At 46.7% G+C, this 11,668-nt stretch overlaps 1 protein-coding gene across 5 annotated transcripts in view; it reads left to right on the top strand.

Moving 5' to 3' along the window:
* Window positions 1-11,668, top strand: part of LOC106606175 (protein MTSS 1) — a 162,505-nt gene that overhangs the window by 143,306 nt on the left and 7,531 nt on the right. For 2 of the 5 annotated variants that reach the window (XM_082959183.1, XM_082959182.1), the window contains 4 exons: window positions 1-50; window positions 1,434-1,563; window positions 7,872-7,973; window positions 10,728-11,012. The exon at window positions 1-50 is cut by the window's left edge and continues 48 nt beyond it. In XM_082959183.1, the coding sequence (XP_082815309.1) occupies window positions 1-50; window positions 1,434-1,563; window positions 7,872-7,973; window positions 10,728-11,012 (567 nt within the window). Of the gene's footprint in view, window positions 51-1,331; window positions 1,564-7,871; window positions 7,974-10,727; window positions 11,013-11,668 lie in introns of all 5 variants that reach the window. The other 3 variants (XM_082959180.1, XM_082959179.1, XM_082959181.1) reach the window with 2 other exon arrangements.

Raw genomic sequence — 11,668 nt, 5'->3', positions numbered from 1 at the left:
CCTCCCTCCTCCCCCAGCACCACTAGATCCAGGAAGTCCAGTATGTGCAGGTAGGTGTCCTAGGACCAGAACCGCAGCTTGTCACCTTTATCTACGCTGGGGGGTCTGTTCAGAACCTTCAGATGGAAATGGGTCATCTCTAGTAGTCCCAGTATGTAGTGGTGTCTTGGACCAGAAACGGATCACATCCTGAATGTTTCACCTTAGCTGAACTGAAAAACAAACCGAGACCCATATTCACACAGAGTCTCAGAGACAGAACGCTGATCTAGGATCAGTTTTGCCTAAACTTTACATATTGAATAAGATTATATAGACAGTGGGGACCTGATCCTACTCTTAGATGCCCTGATGAAGACAGGCCCTGCCCCCTAGTGGTGGGTAGAGGAAGAGGAGCTGCATCCTTTTGGGCAGTAATACAACATCCCAATCTTTTCACCTACTTGTTTCCTGGGGGAATTGAAAATAGTTAATTCATTTCACCCAGACTTGTAAATATATCATAGCGTGTGTTATGAATGTATACATTTCAATACAGATGTCATTGTAATTTGACAGCAGCCTTCCAGCTGTTTCAGTAGAATATGACTCATAATGACCCTCTCCACCTTGTGTCCTTCCATGCATGGTTGTTGCTGTCGTCACACTGGTTTGGTTTGTAAAACACTTTGTGCCGTGATGCCTGCCTTGTTTTCATCTTGTGATGCATTTGAGTTGGTTGACATTTTTTTAATTCAACTTGTAGGATCCACAGATCCTAGTTAAAATGTCACTGTTGATGGTCGGTCAATGGAGCCAACGATAAATGCACATGTCTGTATCGCCACCACAGTCCAACTCGCTTGTAGTTGCACTGAGCATGATAGATGTTGATATATTTATATTGTGGTAACGTTTATTATGATTTCATGCCTGACTGTTTTCATATTTTAATTTGATTGGTTTGTTCACAGTCACTGCCTGCTGCATTGGTTTGGAGTGTTAACCCATTCACTGTCTGTCTGTCTCCCTCTGTCTGTCTCTCACCCTCCTGCCTGTTCCCCTGTCTGTCTATCCACCTGTCTGTCTATCCACCTGTCTGTCTGTCTGTCTGTCTGTCTGTCTGTCTGTCTGTCTGTCTGTCTGTCTGTCTGTCTGTCTGTCTGTCTGTCTGTCTGTCTGTCTGTCTGTCTGTCTCTCCACCTGTCTGTCTCTCCACCTGTCTGTCTGTCTGTCTGTCTGTCTGTCTGTCTGTCTGTCTGTCTGTCTGTCTGTCTGTCTGTCTGTCTGTCTGTCTGTCTGTCTGTCTGTCTGTCTGTCTGTCTGTCTGTCCACCCATCTCACCCTAACAGCAGTCTGAACAGCGTAAACAGTAGTGACTCTCGCTCCAGCGGCACATCCCACTCTCACTCCCCCTCCTCCTCCTCCTCCTCCTCCCACTACGGCTACCGTAGCTCCACCCTGCCCCAGCAGGCCGCGGCACGACTGTCCTCCATGTCCTCCCACGACTCAGGATTCATCTCCCAGCCAGACACCTACACCTCCAAGTCACCATCACCCATGTCCCAGGAGACACTACCGCAGGTAAGACTACACTACACTACACTACCAAGTGGTAAGACTACACTACACTACACTACCAAGTGGTAAGACTACACTACACTACACTACCAAGTGGTAAGACCCTACTATCTGTACACTGAACTCTATACCCTGAGATTAAACCTTCATACCTTCTGAAAGTGAATGGACAGTTTAGTTTAAGGCAGTGTCCTGTCCCAGGCTAACTGTATAGGTCAACAATACATATATTATGATCGATGGGTCCTCAAGTGACTTTTGACCTCCTTATACATCATATATGAGAGATACTAGCCATCCCAGGTTGCTAGGATACCCTGCTCCTGAGGAGAGGGGCTGGGGGGAGGTCAGTCACTGGGCTGGCTGTTCTACAGACCAGTCCTGTCAGTACCTCAGCTGAACTACCAGAGTCCTGGGTAGGCAGATTATTCATCCGTCTGCTCAGCTGAACACATATTGAACACACATCCACTTCTATTTACTCAGTCAGCTACAGATAAAGTTTCCATCTGAGCCTCTCTGAGTTCCTCTCTGAGTTCCTCTTTGACTTCCTCTCTGACTTCCTCTCTGACTTCCTCTCTGAATTCCTCTCTGAATTCCTCTCTGAGTTCCTCTCTGACTTCCTCTCTGACTTCCTCTCTGACTTCCTCTCTGACTTCCTCTCTGAGTTCCTCTCTGACTTCTTCTCTGACTTCCTCTCTGAGTTCCTCTCTGACTTCCTCTCTGTTTGGTAACAGTACATAAGCCTTGATCAAACTTTTCTCTTACTAGTTCTGGGTGTGGATACGCTTTCTAGATGATTGAGGATATTATACTGCTATTATATTAGTCATTAAACCTCCTGATATTATGGTCAGGGGAGAGGTTGGTCCAGGGGGAGGCAGGTAGCCTAGTGGTTAGAGTGTAGGGGCGGTAGGTAGCCTAGTGGTTAGAGCATTGGGCCAGTAACCGAAAGGTTGCTAGATCGAATCCCCCAGCTGACAAGGTAAAAATCTGTCGTTCTGCCCCTGAACAAGGCAGTTAACCCACTGTTCCCCGGTAGGCTGTCATTGTAAATAAGAATTTGTTCTTAACTGACTTACCTGGTTAAATAAAGGTAAAATAAAAAGTGGTTTTCAGAGGGTCTAATTAACCCTTAACCCCTCAATTTAGCTTCTCACCCACCCTGCTTTGGGACAACCTTGAATAGAGGGATGGGCTTGGGACTAGTTGAGGTTCATTACAAGGCCAACTTCCACTTTCTCTGTTAGGTCACTGTCAGTCTAGAGTAGAGTTCCTCCTTCCTCTGTTAGGTGACTGTCAGTCTAGAGTAGAGTTCCTTCCTCTGTTAGGTGACTGTCAGTCTAGAGTAGAGTTCCTTCCTCTGTTAGGTGACTGTCAGTCTAGAGTAGAGTTCCTTCCTCTGTTAGGTCACTGTCAGTCTAGAGTAGAGTTCCTCCTTCCTCTGTTAGGTCACTGTCAGTCTAGAGTAGAGTTCCTCCTTCCTCTGTTAGGTGACTGTCAGTCTAGAGTAGAGTTCCTCCTTCCTCTGTTAGGTCACTGTCAGTCTAGAGTAGAGTTCCTCCTTCCTCTGTTAGGTCACTGTCAGTCTAGAGTAGAGTTCCTTCCTCTGTTAGGTCACTGTCAGTCTAGAGTAGAGTTCCTTCCTCTGTTAGGTCACTGTCAGTCTAGAGTAGAGTTCCTCCTTCCTCTGTTAGGTCACTGTCAGTCTAGAGTAGAGTTCCTCCTTCCTCTGTTAGGTCACTGTCAGTCTAGAGTAGAGTTCCTTCCTCTGTTAGGTCACTGTCAGTCTAGAGTAGAGTTCCTTCCTCTGTTAGGTGACTGTCAGTCTAGAGTAGAGTTCCTTCCTCTGTTAGGTGACTGTCAGTCTAGAGTAGAGTTCCTTCCTCTGTTAGGTGACTGTCAGTCTAGAGTAGAGTTCCTTCCTCTGTTAGGTCACTGTCAGTCTAGAGTAGAGTTCCTTCCTCTGTTAGGTCACTGTCAGTATAGAGTAGAGTTCCTTCCTCTATTAGGTCACTGTCAGTCTAGAGTAGAGTTCCTCCTTCCTCTGTTAGGTCACTGGCAGTCTAGAGTAGAGTACCTTCCTCTGTTAGGTGACTGTCAGTCTAGAGTAGAGTTCCTCCTTCCTCTGTTAGGTCACTGTCAGTCTAGAGTAGAGTTCCTTCCTCTGTTAGGTCACTGTCAGTCTAGAGTAGAGTTCCTTCTTCCTCTGTTAGGTGACTGTCAGTCTAGAGTAGAGTTCCTCCTTCCTCTGTTAGGTCACTGTCAGTCTAGAGTAGAGTTCCTCCTTCCTCTGTTAGGTCACTGTCAGTCTAGAGTAGAGTTCCTTCCTCTGTTAGGTGACTGTCAGTCTAGAGTAGAGTTCCTCCTTCCTCTGTTAGGTCACTGTCAGTATAGAGTAGAGTTCCTTCTTCCTCTGTTAGGTGACTGTCAGTCTAGAGTAGAGTTCCTCCTTCCTCTGTTAGGTCACTGTCAGTCTAGAGTAGAGTTCCTCCTTCCTCTGTTAGGTCACTGTCAGTCTAGAGTAGAGTTCCTCCTTCCTCTGTTAGGTCACTGTCAGTCTAGAGTAGAGTTCCTCCTTCCTCTGTTAGGTCACTGTCAGTCTAGAGTAGAGTTCCTTCCTCTGTTAGGTCACTGTCAGTATAGAGTAGAGTTCCTTCCTCTGTTAGGTCACTGTCAGTCTAGAGTAGAGTTCCTCCTTCCTCTGTTAGGTCACTGTCAGTCTAGAGTAGAGTTCCTCCTTCCTCTGTTAGATCACTGTCAGTATAGAGTAGAGTTCCTTCCTCTGTTAGGTCACTGTCAGTCTAGAGTAGAGTTCCTCCTTCCTCTGTTAGGTCACTGTCAGTCTAGAGTAGAGTTCCTCCTTCCTCTGTTAGGTTACTGTCAGTCTAGAGTAGAGTTCCTTCCTCTGTTAGGTCACTGTCAGTCTAGAGTAGAGTTCCTTCCTCTGTTAGGTTACTGTCAGTCTAGAGTAGAGTTCCTTCCTCTGTTAGGTCACTGTCAGTCTAGAGTAGAGTTCCTTCCTCTGTTAGGTGACTGTCAGTCTAGAGTAGAGTTCCTCCTTCCTCTGTTAGGTCACTGTCAGTCTAGAGTAGAGTTCCTTCCTCTGTTAGGTAACTGTCAGTCTAGAGTAGAGTTCCTCCTTCCTCTGTTAGGTGACTGTCAGTCTAGAGTAGAGTTCCTTCCTCTATTAGGTCACTGTCAGTCTAGAGTAGAGTTCCTCCTTCCTCTGTTAGGTCACTGTCAGTCTAGAGTAGAGTTCCTTCCTCTGTTAGGTGACTGTCAGTCTAGAGTAGAGTTCCTTCCTCTGTTAGGTGACTGTCAGTCTAGAGTAGAGTTCCTTCCTCTGTTAGGTGACTGTCAGTCTAGAGTAGAGTTCCTCCTTCCTCTGTTAGGTCACTGTCAGTCTAGAGTAGAGTTCCTTCCTCTGTTAGGTCACTGTCAGTCTAGAGTAGAGTTCCTTCCTCTGTTAGGTGACTGTCAGTCTATAGTAGAGTTCCTTCCTCTGTTAGGTGACTGTCAGTCTAGAGTAGAGTTCCTTCCTCTGTTAGGACACTGTCAGTCTAGAGTAGAGTTCCTTCCTCTGTTAGGTCACTGTCAGTCTAGAGTAGAGTTCCTTCCTCTGTTAGGTGACTGTCAGTCTAGAGTAGAGTTCCTCCTTCCTCTGTTAGGTCACTGTCAGTCTAGAGTAGAGTTCCTTCCTCTATTAGGTCACTGTCAGTCTAGAGTAGAGTTCCTTCCTCTGTTAGGACACTGTCAGTCTAGAGTAGAGTTCCTCCTTCCTCTGTTAGGTCACTGTCAGTCTAGAGTAGAGTTCGTCCTTCCTCTGTTAGGTGACTGTCAGTCTAGAGTAGAGTTCCTCCTTCCTCTGTTAGGTCACTGTCAGTCTAGAGTAGAGTTCCTTCCTCTGTTAGGTCACTGTCAGTCTAGAGTAGAGTTCCTTCCTCTGTTAGGTGACTGTCAGTCTAGAGTAGAGTTCCTTCCTCTGTTAGGTCACTGTCAGTCTAGAGTAGAGTTCCTCCTTCCTCTGTTAGGTGACTGTCAGTCTAGAGTAGAGTTCCTCCTTCCTCTGTTAGGTCACTGTCAGTCTAGAGTAGAGTTCCTCCTTCCTCTGTTAGGTCACTGTCAGTCTAGAGTAGAGTTCCTCCTTCCTCTGTTAGGTCACTGTCAGTCTAGAGTAGAGTTCCTTCCTCTGTTAGGTGACTGTCAGTCTAGAGTAGAGTTCCTCCTTCCTCTGTTAGGTCACTGTCAGTCTAGAGTAGAGTTCCTCCTTCCTCTGTTAGGTTACTGTCAGTCTAGAGTAGAGTTCCTTCCTCTGTTAGGTCACTGTCAGTCTAGAGTAGAGTTCCTTCCTCTGTTAGGTTACTGTCAGTCTAGAGTAGAGTTCCTTCCTCTGTTAGGTCACTGTCAGTCTAGAGTAGAGTTCCTTCCTCTGTTAGGTGACTGTCAGTCTAGAGTAGAGTTCCTCCTTCCTCTGTTAGGTCACTGTCAGTCTAGAGTAGAGTTCCTTCCTCTGTTAGGTAACTGTCAGTCTAGAGTAGAGTTCCTCCTTCCTCTGTTAGGTGACTGTCAGTCTAGAGTAGAGTTCCTTCCTCTATTAGGTCACTGTCAGTCTAGAGTAGAGTTCCTCCTTCCTCTGTTAGGTCACTGTCAGTCTAGAGTAGAGTTCCTTCCTCTGTTAGGTGACTGTCAGTCTAGAGTAGAGTTCCTTCCTCTGTTAGGTCACTGTCAGTATAGAGTAGAGTTCCTCCTTCCTCTGTTAGGTCACTGTCAGTCTAGAGTAGAGTTCCTTCCTCTGTTAGGTGACTGTCAGTCTAGAGTAGAGTTCCTTCCTCTGTTAGGTCACTGTCAGTATAGAGTAGAGTTCCTTCCTCTGTTAGGTGACTGTCAGTCTAGAGTAGAGTTCCTCCTTCCTCTGTTAGGTGACTGTCAGTCTAGAGTAGAGTTCCTTCCTCTGTTAGGTCACTGTCAGTCTAGAGTAGAGTTCCTTCCTCTGTTAGGTGACTGTCAGTCTAGAGTAGAGTTCCTTCCTCTGTTAGGTCACTGTCAGTCTAGAGTAGAGTTCCTTCCTCTGTTAGGTCACTGTCAGTCTAGAGTAGAGTTCCTCCTTCCTCTGTTAGGTCACTGTCAGTCTAGAGTAGAGTTCCTTCTTCCTCTGTTAGGTGACTGTCAGTCTAGAGTAGAGTTCCTCCTTCCTCTGTTAGGTCACTATCAGTCTAGAGTAGAGTTCCTTCCTCTGTTAGGTGACTGTCAGTCTAGAGTAGAGTTCCTTCCTCTGTTAGGTCACTATCAGTCTAGAGTAGAGTTCCTTCTTCCTCTGTTAGGTCACTGTCAGTCTAGAGTAGAGTTCCTTCCTCTGTTAGGTCACTGTCAGTCTAGAGTAGAGTTCCTCCTTCCTCTGTTAGGTGACTGTCAGTCTAGAGTAGAGTTCCTCCTTCCTCTGTTAGGTGACTGTCAGTCTAGAGTAGAGTTCCTCCTTCCTCTGTTAGGTCACTATCAGTCTAGAGTAGAGTTCCTTCCTCTGTTAGGTGACTGTACTGAATAAGGTCTCAGAGTGACGACCACTAATGCTTCCGCACCACAACTCCACCAGGAGAATACTACTACTGGGCTTTCTGTGGCTAGCTTTAAACTCTTTAACCATGATGCTTAGTACCAGACTGTCTATCTGCTTCTCCCTGTGCTGTCCACAAGGACAGTTAATGCTAAATGATTCTATCTGACTCACCTCTCTGCTTTGTTTCACTTCAGCTAATTTCACCCTGAATCTCAGTGCTAACTTTACTGCTGGCAGCCTTTGAACTATTGTTTTTAAAGGTGCTGCTGCAGCTCACTGACTGATTGATGCCTTCTAACGTCTTCCTGCTGTTCTCTCTTTATGTGATGGCTACGCTACACGTCTTCCTCTCCTTTATGTGTTCTATTCCTGTGTGACTGTCTGTTACTGTGTGTGACTGTCTGTGACTGTGTTTGACTGTGTGACTGTGTTTGACTGTGTGACTGTGTTTGCCTGTCTGTGACTGTGTGTGACTGTGTGTGACTGTGTGTGACTGTGTGTGACTGTCTGTGACTGTGTGTGACTGTCTGTGACTGTCTGTGACTGTGTGTGACTGTGTGTGACTGTGTGTGACTGTCTGTGACTGTGTGTGACTGTGTGTATGTTCATATCCGGTCATCTTTTAACCCTCCACTGAACTCAAACTCCTCTCTTTTTTTACACCAAAACTCTCTGCTCCCGTCTTGTGCGTCTTGTGCTCGTCCTCTTTCGTGTCTGTGTGTGTCTGCCTCCACCCAACCTGCTGCTCCTCCAGCCTTCCTCCAGCTCTGGCTCGTCTGAGGCCTCTGAGACCTGCCAGTCAGTCAGTGAGTGCAGCTCTCCCACCTCTGGAGGGCCTCTGGCTGCAGTTGACAAGGTGAAATACTCCCTCCATCCCTCCTTTGAGAGGAAGAACCCCTGCCCTCCCATGATAGATACCCTACCCTTCGTCCCCTTGCTGTAGCCCTTAGTCTAGAGTCTCCTCACAGGAACCATAGTGTCCACCCTCTCCACATCCCTCTACCCACCCAGGTGTTCCACCCTCTCCACATCCCTCTACCCACCCAGGTGGTCCACCCTCTCCACATCCCTCTACCCACCCAGGTGTTCCACCCTCTCCACAACCCTCTACCCACCCAGGTGTTCCACCCTCTCCACATCCCTCTACCCACCCAGGTGTTCCACCCTCTCCACATCCCTCTACCCACCCAGGTGTTCCACCCTCTCCACAACCCTCTACCCACCCAGGTGTTCCACCCTCTCCACATCCCTCTACCCACCCAGGTGTTCCACCCTCTCCACATCCCTCTACCCACCCAGGTGTTCCACCCTCTCCACATCCCTCTACCCACCCAGGTGTTCCACCCTCTCCACAACCCTCTACCCACCCAGGTGTTCCACCCTCTCCACATCCCTCTACCCACCCAGGTGTTCCACCCTCTCCACATCCCTCTACCCACCCAGGTGTTCCACCCTCTCCACATCCCTCTACCTACCCAGGTGTTCCACCCTCTCCACATCCCTCTACCTACCCAGGTGTTCCACCCTCTCCACAACCCTCTACCCACCCAGGTGTTCCACCCTCTCCACATCCCTCTACCCACCCAGGTGTTCCACCCTCTCCACATCCCTCTACCCACCCAGGTGTTCCACCCTCTCCACAACCCTCTACCCACCCAGGTGTTCCACCCTCTCCACATCCCTCTACCCACCCAGGTGTTCCACCCTCTCCACATCCCTCTACCCACCCAGGTGTTCCACCCTCTCCACAACCCTCTACCCACCCAGGTGTTCCACCCTCTCCACATCCCTCTACCCACCCAGGTGTTCCACCCTCTCCACAACCCTCTACCCACCCAGGTGTTCCACCCTCTCCACAACCCTCTACCCACCCAGGTGTTCCACCCATAGCTTCCTTCCACCTGTCTCTGATCTCTGCTGTTACGTATCTAGCCTCATGGGTCATCATGGTCATTCACATACATTTCAGAATTCAGAACCGGAGTCTGGTTTGTCAATCAGGATTCATTTTCTTACTTTACTCCTTTGTTTATTTGTTCTTCAGAAATGTTGAGTTACTTGTATTTCATTTCTGATTGTGTTGGTTTATTATCCTGACCCTATTGTGTTGGTTTATTATCCTGACCCTGTTGTGTTGGTTTATTATCCTGACCCTGTTGTATTGGTTTATTATCCTGACCCTATTGTGTTGGTTTATTATCCTGACCCTATTGTGTTGGTTTATTATCCTGACCCTATTGTGTTGGTTTATTATCCTGACCCTGTTGTGTTGGTTTATTATCCTGACCCTGTTGTGTTGGTTTATTATCCTGACCCTGTTGTGTTGGTTTATTATCCTGACCCTGTTGTGTTGGTTTATTATCCTGACCCTGTTGTGTTGGTTTATTATCCTGACCCTATTGTGTTGGTTTATTATCCTGACCCTGTTGTGTTGGTTTATTATCCTGACCCTATTGTGTTGATTTATTATCCTGACCCTATTGTGTTGGTTTATTATCCTGACCCTGTTGTGTTGGTTTATTATCCTGACCCTATTGTGTTGATTTATTATCCTGACCCTATTGTGTTGGTTTATTATCCTGACCCTGTTGTGTTGGTTTATTATCCTGACCCTATTGTGTTGATTTATTATCCTGACCCTATTGTGTTGGTTTATTATCCTGACCCTGTTGTGTTGGTTTATTATCCTGACCCTGTTGTGTTGGTTTATTATCCTGACCCTGTTGTGTTGGTTTATTATCCTGACCCTATTGTGTTGGTTTATTATCCTGACCCTATTGTGTTGGTTTATTATCCTGACCCTGTTGTGTTGGTTTATTATCCTGACCCTATTGTGTTGGTTTATTATCCTGACCCTATTGTGTTGGTTTATTATCCTGACCCTGTTGTGTTGGTTTATTATCCTGACCCTGTTTTGTTGGTTTATTATCCTGACCCTGTTGTGTTGGTTTATTATCCTGACCCTATTGTGTTGGTTTATTATCCTGACCCTATTGTGTTGGTTTATTATCCTGACCCTATTGTGTTGGTTTATTATCCTGACCCTATTGTGTTGGTTTATTATCCTGACCCTATTGTGTTGGTTTATTATCCTGACCCTATTGTGTTGGTTTATTATCCTGACCCTATTGTGTTGGTTTATTATCCTGACCCTATTGTGTTGGTTTATTATCCTGACCCTATTGTGTTGGTTTATTATCCTGACCCTATTGTGTTGGTTTATTATCCTGACCCTGTTGTATTGGTTTATTATCCTGACCCTGTTGTATTGGTTTATTATCCTGACCCTATTGTGTTGGTTTATTATCCTGACCCTATTGTGTTGGTTTATTATCCTGACCCTGTTGTGTTGGTTTATTATCCTGACCCTGTTGTGTTGGTTTATTATCCTGACCCTATTGTGTTGGTTTATTATCCTGACCCTATTGTGTTGGTTTATTATCCTGACCCTGTTGTATTGGTTTATTATCCTGACCCTGTTGTGTTGGTTTATTATCCTGACCCTGTTGTGTTGGTTTTTATCATTTGACCAATTTCTCCAATTTTGTGTTTTCATGTTTGTTTGTTTGTTTGTTTGTTTGTGTCATTCCGTTCTCCTGCTCATGCTCAGTTGTTTAACGGGTATGACCACTACGGGGATCACCATCATTCAGACTCTTCATACCTGACGGGAGGGGGCTCAGGCCAGGGGGGGTCCTACCTGACGGGAGGGGGCTCAGGCCTGGTGGGGTCCTACCCCCTCTTCCCTCCCTCCTCCCATTCCTCCTCCATCACCTCCTCCTCCTGTCCGTCCCAGTCGTGGTCCAGGCCGGGCTCGGCCCTGCTACCTGACTACCCTCATTACTGCACCCTGGGGCCTAACATGGTCCCCACCTCTAAAGTCCCCAGTTGGAAGGTTGGTTGTTGGTTCAGTCCTCCTCATCATCATGTCCTAAAACATCAACATCTGTCAGTACGTAGGACCCTCTGAATTATTAGGACGTTATTATTATGTTACAGTCAGATTGATAAATGACTGTTGGATGACTGTAGGACCATATACTACATCATCTTCTACACCTTTCATTGGTAGATTTCAGATGTGTTCCTGGAGAAGATGTATTTGAAGATCGTGATAATAGTTCAGGATCTTCAGAGGCCCATGATTAAAGAACATAGCTAGGGATACCAAGCTCTGTGTGGAGGAGGTGAACTCAGCTATGTTTCTGTATCCTGTAGGACTGGGTAGAGGAGGTGAACTCAGCTATGTTTCTGTATCCTGTAGGACTGGGTAGAGGAGGTGAACTCAGCTATGTTTCTGTATCCTGTAGGACTGGGTAGAGGAGGTGAACTCAGCTATGTTTCTGTATCCTGTAGGACTGGGTAGAGGAGGTGAACTCAGCTATGTATCTGTATCCTGTAGGACTGGGTATAAGAGGTGAACTCAGCTATGTATCTGTATCCTGTAGGACTGGGTAGAGGAGGTGAACTCAGCTATGTTTCTGTATCCTGTAGGACTGGGTAGAGGAGGTGAACTCAGCTATGTTTCTGTATCCTGTAGGACTGAGTAGA

This window comes from Salmo salar, chromosome 02 (assembly GCF_965601325.2).
Source record: "Salmo salar chromosome 02, fSalSal1, whole genome shotgun sequence".
Taxonomy (NCBI): Eukaryota; Metazoa; Chordata; class Actinopteri; order Salmoniformes; family Salmonidae; genus Salmo; species Salmo salar.
Note: the sequence above shows the minus strand (reverse complement) of the source record. Positions and strands in the feature narration are given on the sequence as shown.